The sequence below is a fragment of the Cornus florida genome, unplaced genomic scaffold (genome assembly GCF_030987335.1).
Source record: "Cornus florida cultivar Cherokee Brave unplaced genomic scaffold, ASM3098733v1 CherokeeBrave_3.0.0_Hap2_Chr11, whole genome shotgun sequence".
NCBI classification, from domain to species: Eukaryota; Viridiplantae; Streptophyta; class Magnoliopsida; order Cornales; family Cornaceae; genus Cornus; species Cornus florida.
In genome coordinates this window covers 65,844,714-65,860,187 of record NW_026775581.1, presented here as the reverse complement: position 1 = coordinate 65,860,187, position 15,474 = coordinate 65,844,714, and the positions used below count along the sequence as shown (strand labels likewise).

The following is a 15,474-nucleotide window of genomic DNA, read 5'->3' as shown; positions in this document are numbered from 1 at the left end:
AATTATAGTTGGGCAGCATGGGCAGGGAGGGCAGCTACCCCCGGGCACATGCTGCCTTTGCCACTGGTGAGACTTAATAGTTTATGAAGCAATAAGTCCCAGAGTTTCACCACCAGAACTAACCGCTATTTCACAGAGTATTATTGGAGCGGCGTTTATTCATTCTAAACTATAATTTCATTTTGCCCTTCATCATAGTTAAATTCCGTGACTCCGTAAACATAATCAAAATTTTGGATGAAACACATAAATATGTATTCTTATTTCTTTTCCTTTTAATTTTAAAACATTTCCTACATCTTAAATAGGTTTCTTCCGCCTGTCCTGGTGATTCAAAATACCACACTAAAACTTTACACGATATAAACAGAAAAAGAAAAAAATAATAATCAAAAATAAAAAATCAAAAGAATATACAAAATTAACACCTTTTATTTTAGTCAATATACTTGTGGATCATCCTACTTATATTAAAAGGATAATGATTTGAAGTTCGAGAGTGGGATAACTCCGACTAATTAATAAAATTAGTCAGATTTGTCATACTCTAAGTCACATAAAGTAGGAGCGAGAGCAAAAGTAATAGCGAATTCGAGAGTGGCAGCGTGAAAACGATAGAATTAAGTCATACGTAATAAAAATTTGAACGAGAGCGCGTACAAAGCATAAAAATAACACCTATTGAAAAGAATTGTGTGCCTTAAGTCAGCTCCATCTCATTACTTAAATGATATATATCCATATCCGGGTGATTATTGGATTGCATAGCCAGAATGAAAACTCTAGGACAAAAATGACAGTTGGCCCAATTAATTTGGGCCTAGTATTTTCCATTCCAATTAAGGCCCAGAAGCACAAATGAAAACCTAAAGCACTAACTAAAAGAAACTGTTTCTGGCTCACATAAAGCTCAAGAGCAATAATACCTGAGAATGGAGCTAACCCAGGCAGGCATACTCATTATTATTATTATTATTATTTTGTTACTTTAATTTTCTATACACCTATTTTTTTATTTTAAAATTTTACAATTTCAAAAATACCTTCTTTTTTTTTTTTTTTCGATAATTGAATGTTCAAGCAAACACACGCACACTCATTATATTTTGCCTCTATCGAAACTCGATCGCACAACATCTTCTTTTAAAAAGAATAGTTTATCCAAAGTTTTTATATTTATTACTTTTTTCTAAAGTTGTCCCCACAAATGAACTCCTGCGAGAGACAAGACTCCTCCAGTTAAAGCCTATGTGAAGAAAAGAACTCAGATAATCAATAAAGCCACTTGAAAATTGATGGGTTACTTTTTTTCCATTTCCTCTCATAGGTTCAATCTGTCCTTTCCACTTTCCATTCATTTTCCAATATTATTTTCCAAGGTAGATGTCCCACCATAATCTCTCTATGTTGTGTTGTTTCCTCCTTTTCTATGTGTAATGCACCATCCAAAACCAACCTTCATGCATTGCCTAGTCACTTGGTCACCATCCTCCACACACAAGCAACATTTTTTCCAACGTGTTTGCTCATGGTTATGTCTCTTTGTTGGTTTGTCCATTTTAGGAATACAAATTACTTAATTGTTAATGAATCTTTTAGGTTCCTTCCATATTTTAATGTACAAAACAGTCACTTGCTTTGTTTTTATACGACTTGTTTGATCACACGTTTTACTTAATCTTTAAGTCACACGGGTTGTAAATTCAACAATATTTAATCTACCTCTAAAAATAAAATGAGTAGAATGTTATTTGTCATATATATATATATATATATATATATAAAAGGGTAAATTAGATTCACATTTTTTTTTTTGGTTGAATGCTTAAATAACAAGACTTGCCTACTGTGAGTGTATCATTCACAGTGACCGCTGATGTGGTCCAATCACAAATATACAAATAGTGCGTAAATATAAAATTTGAAAAGTGATAAATAAGGAAATCCGTTAGGTGATTGAATTTATTCCAAGAAAATATATTGTCCTTATTTATCATTTTCCATAGTTTGTATTTATTCAATATTTGTACATTTGTAATTTGACTATATCACGGTAAGAATGACCTACTCACCAGTGAGTAGGCGTGTCCAAATAATAATGACCTTTCTTCTAGTTTCAAAAATAACAATGACATTCCATATAGTTCTGGTCAGAGCAACACTGACCTCCTAGTCATAAAATTCCTTAATTATATGCTAATATAATGTTTGAAATTTATTTAAAATCTAATTTTACCCTTAGAAAGTTTGAAAAGACAACATTTTGTATTAAAAAAAAAAAATTAAAAGTAGGTATAATTTTCATTTCATGCCTTTGGTTCACCAACATTGATAGGGGAATTTAATGTTATTTTTGAAAGTATAGAAAAAATTCTTATATTCAAACATTCAACAGAGGATATTAGTGTATTTTATCTATAAAATAATAAATAAATTTAAAAAGAACTAATCTACTTCATTTATGTTGTGTTTGAGAGAACCCAATAATCCAATTAATTGAAAAAAGTAGTCTAAATTTTTAACTAATTTTTTTTAATTTCAATTATACGGATTTAATATTTCTATATATAACCTTGACTTTAAATATTGGAGAGAACAAGTAAAGACTAGTATTTTTGAAGTGCTAATATATTTGCCTTTTAAAATAATTAAAATGTTATCAATGCTTCTTAGAATTTGACCTCGTGGTACCGTGACTTGAAAAAAGTAAAAGAAAAAAGGCCAAAAAACCTCTCTATATATATATGTATCTCTCTATACGTTATATACGTAGATTATATAGCTTGAGCAATAAATTCTCAACCTATTGTTCCGTTGGCTGTCCCGTGAACCCACTCTTCATTTTCCCGCGAAAAAACTGACACCTTCTCGCCGGAAAACTGACGACCAAACAAATGGACAACTCCTGGGCTTTGAGAGTTCACTCAGCCAAGCACTTCTCTGCCGTCCAAGCGGCCCATCTCAACAACTCTGGTACAAAAAATCTTCATCACATCTTTTTATTTTTAGAATTTTTTTTTTCCTAAATATATAATTTCTGGGAGATTTCACGAACTGGGTCTGAAAATTTTGGGGCAATCAATAGTTAAATGGTGAGTTTTTGGGACATATTTTAATTGTTGTCAATTAGTTGGTGAGATAAGTGTGTGAGTGCTGTATATGGTAGATTTCAGATGAAGTTCCTGTTTGTGGACACCCACATTTTCATTTTCTTTGAATATATACATTTTTTATTTTCATTTTATTAGTACTGAATTAAATTAAAATTAAATGGGACTATAGCTATTGACTTGGACATTACACTGACTTCTGTAATCTGATGTTATTTTGTTTTTGCTTCAAGAACTTTCTATTGATTGAACTATCAGTAGGATTAACAGAGGAGTTGGTTTAATATTCAATTGGGAAATTTAATTCAACATTTATCTTAATAGCATTCCCTTGCAATTAGTTTAATATTTACTGAATTGGGAAATTTAATTTATCATTTCTATTCCCCACCAGTCATTTTGTAAGATGTTATTAAACTATGATTTTATTTTCTCCCAAGACCATTGTTCAATTTTTTTTTGCCGGTATTAGGAATTGTACCAGTTACATATATATATATATTTCCTCTGTGAATCAGTTAGATTCTTGAATTTTATTCATGCCACTTTTTTTTTACTTAATATCGAACATATAATCATTTGAATATTGATGATATAGAAGGAGATGACGATGCAGGAGCTTGCTTTCCATGCCCCTTCTGCTATGTAGATGTCGAATTTCCAGTGCTTTGTAGTCATCTGCAGGAAGAGCACTACTTCGACTTCAAAAACGCGGTACTGAATATATTTGAATATGGTTTATTTTTACTTGAGTTCTTTCTTTTTTGTTGAAAAAAATAAATACTAAGTTGATAACTAATTGTCCAACAATGAAGTCTTCTTTATTTTGGATCATATGTCTCTCTAGTTGCTTTTGAGCAGCATACCTTAATAAACTATTGAAAGTCGAATTTGATGCGTTAAGCCTAAAAATCTTGCAAATATGTGATTGGGACATTGATGAGTGAAAAATGTTCTTCTGATGCCATCTTGTGATTTGATGATTATAATTACCACTCGAGACTTCTGTTTCAGGTTTGCCCTCTATGTGCAGCCAACCTAGGGAAAGATGTAATTGGGCATTTTACAGTGCAGCATGCAAATTCAGTGAAGGTAGTGTTTTCTAGTATTGGTTCTTCGTATAAAAGGTAGAAAATATGCAGGACAAATTTATTAACCATTACTGCATTTTTTGCAGAGGAGAAAGTCTCCAAAATCCGGTTTCTGGACTAATGGTTCGGTTATGCTTGGCAAGGACCTGCAAGAGGTAAGCCTGTTTAATGGTTCGAATTCAATGAATGTTAGGGGCAACGTGCATGAATCTGCACCTGATCCACTCCTCTCACCATTTATCTTCAACACACCTCCTTCGGACCCTAAAGACGAGAACCAAAACGATGAATGTTGTAGCTGTGGCACCGCAACTGCTTTTGATGTGAAAAGGTATCTTCTTCTTTGAGTTGATTTAGTTTATTACAATATGGCTTCCATATGCATGCAAGTTATCAAAATATTGAATTTGTGAAGCAAATAACCATGGAAAGGAAAAGGTATACAATGTGCTGAAATTTAGACTTGTTTATCCACATATAAAATGCAGTTTTTCCTTTTAATAGGATTTTCAAAAGATGACCATGAACCTTACTTAATGGTTATAAGACTGGTAAAAGTAATACAGTTGCCAGGCAGTAAAATCTAGATGTTCCATCCCAAATGTATTTTAGAGCAGAATGATATGCTCCTTGTAATTATATATATATTTGAAGGGTAAAGTAAACACATACACTCATATTTTGCCCCCACCGGGGCTCAAACACTCAACCTTTCCAAAAAGTTGTTTGTGTGTAACCAAAATTTTGATGAGAGAGTAGTGGAGATGGTGTTTGTTGAATGTTTTTAGAATGTGGAGTTTTTGTACTGATAATATGTGAGATTAAGAGCCAATAATTTATTTTAAAAAAGGTAAAAAAGCATGTTTGGGATTGATTGCATAATCCAAGTACAAAATGTAAATATTGATGGATAGGATAGAGTGCTTTATAGAATCTTAGGACAATTGGATTTTTTGTGACCTGGAGAACTAGATGAAAATATGTAGTTCCCAAACATATGGGGCATATGAATTTGAAATATGGGTATTACATTAACTATAAAAGCCTTGAATGATAGTTTTTTGAAGTTCAAGTAATGACTTTCATTTGAGGTTCTTGTTCTCAGTCAGATAATGATAAGAAGCAAGAGTGGGAGGCCTATGGATAAAGTAAAAAATGATTTTAGAAGCATAATTAGAATGTATATATTCGAGACAAATGTCAAGGATGCATACACATGATCAAAGTCACACATTGGGTGTGTATTTGGAGGTCATGGGCTTCTTAAAGAGCTAGCCCAATGCACGATATTCCCGCCATTGCGGGGTCTGGGGAGGGTTGGATGTACAGAGCTTTAAATAGTTAAATACTTAAATGCATGCAGCGAACTGCATTAATGACAAGCCTTTTTGGGTGTGGAACTGGTTCCCATAAGTGACTAGTCCTTTTGGATGTGAAACTGGTTCTATGACACGAAAGTGGCAACCTTGAAATTCCAGAATATATGCTTTGAAAGTGGTGTAAAAATTGAATTTGAATTGTTTATTTTTTATTTTTATCCTGGCAGGAAACTCACACCTACAAGCCCCTTTGGGGACTTGACCTTCGACCTTCTGTTTACGAAGGTGAGGAAGTAACAACGGGTTACATCCCTTGGTGGTTATTGAGTGGCTTTTGATATCAGTGAAAATTCTTTGCTCTCCCATTCATCAACATGCCAAAACGTTAGGGTCTATAAGAAAACTTTTCAGTTTAAGACATGTCCAGAGAGAATGATTGCTAATTCTAATTTTTATTATTATATACATCAGTTGCTGATTATGTGATTTATAATGGTACCAGTTAGGTTCTAGCTCTATGAATATCATGAAAGAGCCTTGATGGTACTAGTAGTTAGTTGCTGTGAACCTAGGCTTTGGTTCAAGAAGTGAGGTGTGACTTGTGAGTAACTTGTATGATTACCCCTTTTTCTTTCTTTATATCATATGTTTTACAGTCCACATCACACTAGTCAATGCACTTGTCTAAAAATAGCCCTAAGACCATGAATCTAAGTTTACCTTGATGTCCAAAATCTATATCCTTAAGACCATGAATCCAAATTTACCTTGATTTCCAAAACTTGATTTTCCATTTTTCAGCCTCAATTACTTCAGCCAATTGCATTGAGTTATTTATTTCCTCATTTATTTGAGGAAAAAAAATCCTAAAATTTATCGCTTATGCTACCATTCAATGCTTTGATGATTGTTCCTTCATCTGGAAATTGGTAATGACTCTAATTTCTCCTATGAACTCTATTTGTTATTTGCTTTAATGTTATCAGAATCGAACCCCAAGCAGCCAGTTGGAACTGGGAACTAGACTCCAGAACATAAGAAAGAATGGTTTACCGACTTAATTCATGATGAACCACTTGAATTGAGTAGCAGTTCAATAAGAACTGGGTGGGTTTAAAAAGAGATTTATTACGTACCCTGCTTTTAAATGTATCCATGCAAACTGAACATGTCTTCTTAGTCTTTCAGTTCATTAGGCATACAAAATACCATTTTACATGAATTTAGGTTCTTTATTAATATTGTTGTAAACTAGACTTGAAATCAGGTTTAACGGGAATTTAGTCATATTTGTCTCTTTTAAGACTCCTTTAATACACACATAAATTTATAGATATACATACACCAGTATAACTTCAGAAGTGCATGACAATGTTCACCATTTATTATCTATGACTAGATACATATATCCAGTAATTTTCTTAGTTTTATCATATAGTAATTTTTCATTTTAGTTCTCAATTATATAACCGATTGATTGGTGAATCCGGTAGTTGAATCAATGTACCAGTAAACTGGCTTTTAGACTGATACATCTGTTTGCTTTTTTTCCAATCACCAAATATCTCACATCCTCCCTTCTCAACGAATGGACATCTAAATGACTAAAACTGGTTTTGGAGCTTGCAAAATCACCTTGTAAATTTCTACTCTTTTTCACTACAACTTGAATGCAATTTGTTCACCATTCTCACCTGCTATTGAACATTGCTTTTTAGGCTTTCGGTTCATTAAGCATGTGAAATAACATTTTACATGAATTTTAGGTTCTTCATTTATATGTTGATTGGTGTAAATTAATTTTCCACATCACTAGATACATATGTGTAAATATATATATATTTCAAGTAAATTTCTTAGTTATATCATTGTTTTCTTTTTATTTTTATTTTTCGTTCTCAGTTAGATAAACCAATTGATTGGTGAATCCGGTAGTTGAACCACATCACTAGATACATATGTGTAAATATATATATATTTCAAGTAAATTTCTTAGTTATATCATTGTTTTCTTTTTATTTTTTTTTTCGTTCTCAGTTAGATAAACCAATTGATTGGTGAATCCGGTAGTTGAACCAGTGTACCAGTAAACTGGCTTTTAGACTGAAACAATGTCCCAGCCAGTTCGATTCTGGTAACTGTCATCTGCTTGCTTTTGTCCCAATCCACCACATCTTCTCATACCATCCCTTCTCAGGGAGTGGAACTAAATGTCTAAAAAACGGTTTTGCAGATTGCAGAATCATCTTGTAGATTTCTTCTCTCTTTCGGTACAACTTGAATGGAAAATTGCGGTTTGTTCACCATTCTCATCTGGTGGATTGAAGAACATGGTTCAACCCTTTACAATAAATTGAAGCATTAGCCTGCTTGTTTTATATACCATAAGTTGCATCACATTTCCCCTAATTATGCCTGCATGAGTGCCCGAGGGTCCATTTATAATTATTTTCTTGTGAATTCGACATGGATACTACCACATATAATATGCAACATTATATTATTTATGAATTATGAACATATTGTAAGCAAATCTTGCAAAAGCTTCAGTTCTTTTTACTGGTGAAGCTAAATGTTTAACAATGTAATTGAGAAAACAATGATCAATGGGTCATGACAGCACTACATGCTTCATGGTCCTAGTTATGTGCCTGCAGCTGATGCTTTGTGTATGTGCAGTGCTAAACCTTGTATCTCGGACGATATTCAAGCAGAGGATAATGAAGAGAGGAGGCAAAGAGCAGCATTCTGTCAACAGTTGATCCTGTCAACCATTTTCTAGGACTTGCTGTGTAATTTAAAATCTCCTTGAAAGTTTGTTTCACACAATTCAGTAATAGATAACACTTTGTACAAACTTACATATATATATGTACAAACTTATCTATATATATATATATATATATTGAAGCTCAGTTTAGAGCTCAAGCTTGGGGTCAAAGTTCATCATCTTGGGTCGTTCTTAAGTCCAAATTGACAGCCTTGAAGTCAGCTTTCCAAGGATATAAACCATATCCTCAGATTCCAATCACACCGTGAGTTACAGTTGTGTTTTAGTGAAGTAGTGTCGAAAAATTCTTTAAAGGTAGGAAACCATAGTTATGACCATTGCAACTCGTGGGATGGGTTTATATGGTAAAAGTGATAATAGAAAGCCCTATTTGATCCACTTGGAGTATCTCCATATTTGACTTAAATCACCTTTCAGTATTATTTTAGGACATAACAGAATGGAAAGTCTTAAATTATTTAAATCAGCAATCAATAACGGGCAACACATCATTCATTGGTGATCTAACTAGGAGCCACTGTAAATAAGTCTAATTCCAGATAATCCTTTTCTAATTCCAAATAATCCTTTCAAGTTCAAATAGAGATATTTGAGACAATAATTGTAAGAGTGCAAGAAAGAAAGAGTGATGGGAGAGGTAACGAGTTACCGGCCATACCACGGCAATGAGTTTCCGGCAATCTGGTACTAGATCGGGAAGATTGCTCTAGGATTTAATGCGGGGAGGAGCGAAGATAGGAAGTAAGAAACAAAAATCTTTAGTTTGGTACAGAGGAGGTAAGGAGAGAAGACAAAAGAGAGAGATAATTCATCATTCCTCTTTCACAATTTATTTTTAGAAAAAGGCAAGCTATTATAAAAGATTTAAATTATAAACTTTCTTTATTAATAATTTATTTATTTATTTATTATTATTTTTTTAACATACCAAATAAGGTATTATCTCAACCATTTAATCAAACTCATTCATCTCATCTTCTCTCCATTCCATCAAATTTTCGTAATTTCTACCAAATGGAGCACAACTCGCTGTACCAATGTACATGTTTTTCCTCTATTAATTGTTTCAAGTTCGTCCTCTTCTAATTTAAATTTAATATCCTCCAATATATATCAATTGAGAATATATTCAGAAAATAAAAGTATATATAAAGAGTTATGTCAAATTGAGAATGTATCTTCATACTGGAAATAAAGTAAACTAAATATATATAAGTAGTTCGGTAAATATAGAATAGGTAAAAAAAAATTTTTTTAAAAAAATACCATTTCAAAACACATAAATAGAAAAAGGTAGAGGATATAGATATTAGAACCATATATATATATATATATATATATATATGACCAAAAGTCATTCACAGATCATAAGGATTCCATTTAGATTTGCATTTCCTATATATATATGTATATATATAATTATATTTCATGTAAGGGTAGTGACAAAGATAAAGTCACGCTACCACTTTTTTTTTGGAATTTTAAGCAAGTATTATAAATAAAAGAAATGTTTACAGATGTGGGCCAATTGGCCAAACAGCCCCTTTGGGGAGAACAGGCCCCAATTAGGACCAAAAACAAGGAAACATTAAGGCCAGGCCCATGTACTGCCTACCCTAACATAAAAAGCCAAAACAAATAACCATAATTAACGGTTATTAATTCCCGTTAATGGAGGTTATTTGCCACAACAATCCGGTGATTCTAGGGCAATGATTCCGGCGACTGAGCCGGCAATTCCTTCAATCTGGTGGGCGCGGCGGAGGACGAGGACGACAGCATAAGGGATAGGGTCCATTATGAAAGAATTCTTCGGACTGTGGTACAATCCTGAAGAAAACCAAGCTTTAGAATTGCAGTGGGTGGAACAAAAACAAATCCGTCATTTTGAGAGCATAGCCTTTGAACTCTGTCAACAGCTGATCCTGTCAACCTTTTTTAGGGATTAAAACTATTGTAATTTAATAGGTTCTCTTTCAATTCAAAGTCACACAATTCAGTAATACATAACACTTTGTACAAACTTACCCATATATATATTATTCAATAATTCATACTCAGTTTAAAATCGAGCACTGAATAATGTATAACACTTTGTACAAACTTACCTCTCTCTCTATATATATATATTATTCAATTATTTATACTATTCGTCTATCTAATTTGTAACCTAAATAACCTAAATTTTAAATGATCATAACTTTTTCAAATGAAAATTAGGGAATTCTGATTCGTCTATTCTAATATCCTCCAATATATCAATTGAGAATATATTCAGAAAATAAAAGTATATATAAAGAGTTATGTCAAATTGAGAATGTATGTTCATACCGGAAATAAAGTAAAGTAAATGTATATAAATAGTTTGGTAAATAGCACATTTGGTAAAATTTTTTTTTTAAAAAAATCAACATTTCAAAAAACATAAATAGAAAAAGGCAGAGGATATAGATAAAAGAACCATATATATATATATATATATGACCAAAAGTCAATCAACAGATCATAAGGATTCCATTTAGATTTGCATTTCCTATATATATATATATTTTTATTATTATTTTTGAGTGGTCATGCATTTCTCAACATTATATTTCATGCAAGGGTAGTGACAAAGATAAAGTCACGCTACTTGACTTTACCAAAATGGTTTTGAGATCATAGGCTTTGGACTCTTTAATTTTTTTAGACAGAAATATATTCAAAATTGGGAGATGGACTTGAAGCCTATGATCTCAAAACTAGCCAAGAATTTTTTTATTCTCTACGAATTTTTATTTTTGATGTATTTCATAGAAGATGTTCTTAGTAACATATAAAAATATTCTTAAAAAATAGAATAAAAAGAACCTAAGTCTGCGTGTAGTGCAATCTTATAAACAAAAAATTGTTTGTGGGTAATCAAAATTTGGATGACAGAGTTGTGGAGATGGTGTTGGTTGAATGTTTTTAGAATGTGGAGAGTTTCTGTGCTGATAATATGTGAGATTAAATGCCAATAATATATTTAATAGGAAATGCGAAAAAGCATGTTAGAGATTGATTGCATAATCCAAGCACAAATGTAAATATTGATGGAATATAGAGTGCTTTGTATAATTTGGGGACAATTGTTTTGTTTGTGACCTGGCAAACTAGATGAGAATATGTAATTTCCAAACATAAAGGGAATAGGCATTGGAAAATGGGTATCATATATCAACTATAATGGTCTTGAATGATAGTTTTATGAAGTTCAAGTAATGCCTATCATTTGAGGTTCATGTTCTTAGTTGGATAATGATAAAGAAGCAAGAGTGGGAGTCTTGTGGATAAAGAAAATTAGATTTTAGAAGCATAATTAGAACATACTAGTATTATATATTAGGGACAAATGTCAAGGATGCATACACGATCAAATTACACATTGGGTGTGTATTGGGTGGTCATGGGCTTCTTAAAGAGCTAGTTCAGTGCACGAAACTTCGTTATTGTGAGGTCCGGGAAGGTTGGTGGTGTAGAGCCTTGAATAGTAAGCATAAATGATAAGCCTTGCCTTTTTGGGTGTAGAAATTGAATTTTGGGAACATTTGTCATTGAGTGGTTTTTTTCTTTTTTTGCCTAAAAATTTATGTAGACTTGAACCCTCACCTTGAAAGTGAAAAAGTATCACTAAGTTACAACCCTTGTGGTTATTCATATCAGTGAAATTTTTTTGCCCTCTTTATTCATGAACATGCCACAACTTTGGGGTCTGTATGGAAACGTTGTAGTTAAGACATTTCCAGAGAGAATGCAATGCTAATTCTAAATTTTTCATGAAAATTACACGAGGCTTCTCTTAGTCTTTACTGCCAGTTATCCAGTACACCAATGAAATGGCTGATTATGTGAAATGTGATTGTAATAACATAAATTGGTGATTATGTGAAGTATAATGGTACTGGTAGTTAGTTTCAGTTCATTAAGCATACAAAATAATATTTTACATGAATTTAGTTTCTTTATTAATCTGTTGATTGTTGTAAAGCCATATTTGACTCTTTTATGACTCCTTTTCTTTCAGTATTAAGTTGAATAGAAAATTGCCGGCATTTGTTCACCATTCTCATCTGGTGGATTGAAGAACATGGTTCGACCCTTTACAATAAATTGAAGCATTTGCCTGCTTGTTTTATATCCTATGAGTTGCATCACCTGTCCCAAAATTATGTGTGCATGACTGCCAAGAGGGTCCTTTCTTGTGAATTCTATATATAATATGCAACATTATAAATGACCTTTACATGGAGATATTCAAAGCAAGTCTGGCTAAATTTTAAGTTCTTGCTGGTAAAGCTAATATGTTTAACAATGTTATTGAAGAATGATCAATGGATCATAAGACATGTTTTATACGCATAGTTATGCACTGATTCTATATATGTGTAGGGCTAAACCGGACAAAATTGAAGAAAAGGATTATGAAGAGAGGCAAACAGAGGATTTTGTCAACAACTAATGTTGTAAACCATTTTCTATGACCTACTGCATCAATTTAAGTTGTTGTCTGTCCATACAAAGGTTGGAGACGGATCCAGTAATAGATTACAATGTACATATACTTGCACATTATTGATGCTTAACTGGGGGAGTACAGTTTTTATTAGTGTTTATGAAAAAGAGAAAGACCAAATAGTTTCTTCTCTCTTGAATTCCTGCTACATCATTCTGTCATCTTCTAATCTAAATTTAATATCCTCCAATGTATCAATTCAGAATATCTTTAGTGAAAATAAAAACGTATATAAATAGTTATGTCAAATTGGGAATGCATCTTCAACTACTTTGGCAAATAGTAGAATTGGTAAAAAACAAAAATACCTAAAACATAAATAGTTAAAAGGCAGAGGATTTAGATAAAGAATCCATATATATGACCAAAAGTCATTCACAGACCATGAATATTCTATTTAAATTAGCATTTCCTATTTTTTATTTATTTTTGAGTGGTCATATCTTTTTTAAGGTTATATTTCATGCAAGGGTAGTGACAAAGTCATGCTTCTTGACGTCTCGACTTTACCAAAATGATTTTTAGATCATAGGCTTTATTTAAACTCTTTCAAAAAAAAAAAAAAAATCTTTAAACAAAAAGAATTTCTATTATTCAAAATTGGAAAATGGTATTGTCACCCATGCAATTTTTTTATTTTTTAAATTTATTTCATCAAAGATAGACTTAGTAACATGTTAAAAAACTTTTAAAAAATAGAATAAAAAAGAACATGTGTGTAGTAAAATCTTATATATAATTCACAAAGTCTAGGAGCAAAAGCTAGAGTGAAGAGCAGCAACAAAATTAAACTTTGATTAGAGCGGGGTGCCTGTAAAGTGCATGTTTGATGATGAAAGTATTGAAGGTGGAGTCACAATTAATTTACCGCGAACCTTTAAATTTTAATTTATTGAATTAAAACTGATTTGATGATTATTTATTATCAGAAAATCGACTCTCTCTTCATATCTTTGGAAAGTACGAATACACATGCAATTGGCATTTTTTTTGCAAGAAATATTTTATAATTAATTATTAGAATTAATTCAGCAAATACAATAGGAATCCGTTTATTTACATCTGAACTAATAAAATGTGTCATGAGGCCCAATGTGTCTCTCTTCGGTCTATTAAAATTAAAAAACAAATGAAATATAAATATAAAATTGGGTGAATTACATTAAACCCTCTTTTTCTATTTGTGTTTTTCATTAAACTCCCCTTTTTTATTTTTTTGCCAAAAAACTCCCCTCAACTATTCAAGGGGGGTGATTTAACTAACGGAAGTTAGTTGAAAGAGAACTGAAATATAAATTGACTTAAATATGCATTAAGGCCTATTTGAAAAATCTACTTTACTTCTTATTTTTTTATTTATTAAATAACCTAAACGACATCATTTACAGAAATTAAAACTTATATTGTTTTAACATTTTACTAGACTGACAAGTTCACATTAGTCGCATGGAAGGAATTTTTTATTTTTTTATAGGAAAAAATGATATTGAAATGTAAAAAAAAAAAATAATAAAAAAGAAGAAGAAGAAGAAAACATACAGGCATAAATATTAATATAAAAAAAGAAAAAAATTAGGCATTATTTCTTGTAGTGACCCTTTAATAAATCTATATAAAATAAAAATCAATAAAAACCAAATAAATGAATGCACAATATAATTCTCAAATATATATATAGCAGATAAATTTCAAGAAAAAAAAAAACTTAAATTTATAGGGTATATTAAAATAGGTACAAGGACATTTTTGTCTAAAAAATATATGAGAAACTAAATGTTCAAATAGCTCCCTTTCAGCTAACTTCCGTTAGTTAAATCACTTCCCTCGAATAGTTGAGGGGGATTTATTGAAAAAAAAATAGAAAAGGGGGGTTTAGTAAAAAACACAGATAGAAAGGGAGGTTTAATGTAATTCATTCTATAAAATTACTATTTTGTACATTTAACAAAACGATTACATTAAAAATAGGGTAAATTACACTCAAATCCCCTGAGTTTAGATTATTTTTCATCTAGATTAACATTTTGGTTGTAAATTTCACTTATATTTGAATTAATGGTTTAACATTTCATTTACACCCTAAATGTTAATTTTTGTTGGGTCAGAATATTTTTAAGGTATTAAATGACTATATTTGACCTCATGTTAACTCTTTTTGTGACCAAACTACCCCTCTATTTTTCCGCATGGCATGGCCCTTCTCTCTCCTCTTCTCCCTCCTCCTTAGACCATCATCATCCCCAATCCTGCTCATCCATCACCCAAATCCCACCTCACCAACGCTGCAGCCCTAACTCTCTTCTCTTTCCCCGGTACTGTTTTAGTGTCGGCGATGAGTAGTTCCGGCCAAATTGCAGACGATATTCATGTCGAGAATCATCCTTGGCTTTCTTGGGTAGAAAAATTAGGGATTTTGATGGAGAGATGTGGAGGAGAAAATTGGGGCAAGTTGAAGACAAAGATGAAGGTGACGATCAGTTGAAGACGAAGATGGTTATTCCCAATTCCATCTCATTGTCTCTGTCTCTCAATCTCCATGCCGCCGCCGCCACCATCTGAAGATGCAACACATCTCTTACTTTCTCTCTCAATTTGAGCCGCCAACGCATAATGATGATCTGAACACGGA

At 32.0% G+C, this 15,474-nt stretch overlaps 1 protein-coding gene across 1 annotated transcript; it reads left to right on the top strand.

Annotated features, from left to right (window-relative positions):
• The first annotated feature begins 2,759 nt into the window (after positions 1-2,759).
• LOC132284891 (protein DEHYDRATION-INDUCED 19 homolog 6-like) lies at positions 2,760-8,448 on the top strand. The gene is made up of 5 exons (XM_059787030.1): positions 2,760-2,973; positions 3,709-3,824; positions 4,125-4,202; positions 4,288-4,532; positions 8,200-8,448. Exons 1-5 carry the CDS (start codon positions 2,895-2,897, stop codon positions 8,300-8,302), a joined length of 621 nt encoding a protein of 206 aa, XP_059643013.1. The 5' UTR covers positions 2,760-2,894; the 3' UTR covers positions 8,303-8,448.
• The last annotated feature ends 7,026 nt before the right edge of the window (positions 8,449-15,474 follow it).

What these genes read in the sequence shown, in the direction of transcription:
- LOC132284891 (XM_059787030.1), top strand. Translation starts at nt 2,895, where the DNA reads ATGGACAACTCCTGGGCTTTGAGAGTTCACTCAGCCAAGCACTTCTCT. An exon ending in GGCCCATCTCAACAACTCTG is followed by an intron (nt 2,974 to 3,708) that starts GTACAAAAAATC and finishes TTGATGATATAG; the next exon opens with AAGGAGATGACGATGCAGGA. An exon ending in AGCATGCAAATTCAGTGAAG is followed by an intron (nt 4,203 to 4,287) that starts GTAGTGTTTTCT and finishes CATTTTTTGCAG; the next exon opens with AGGAGAAAGTCTCCAAAATC.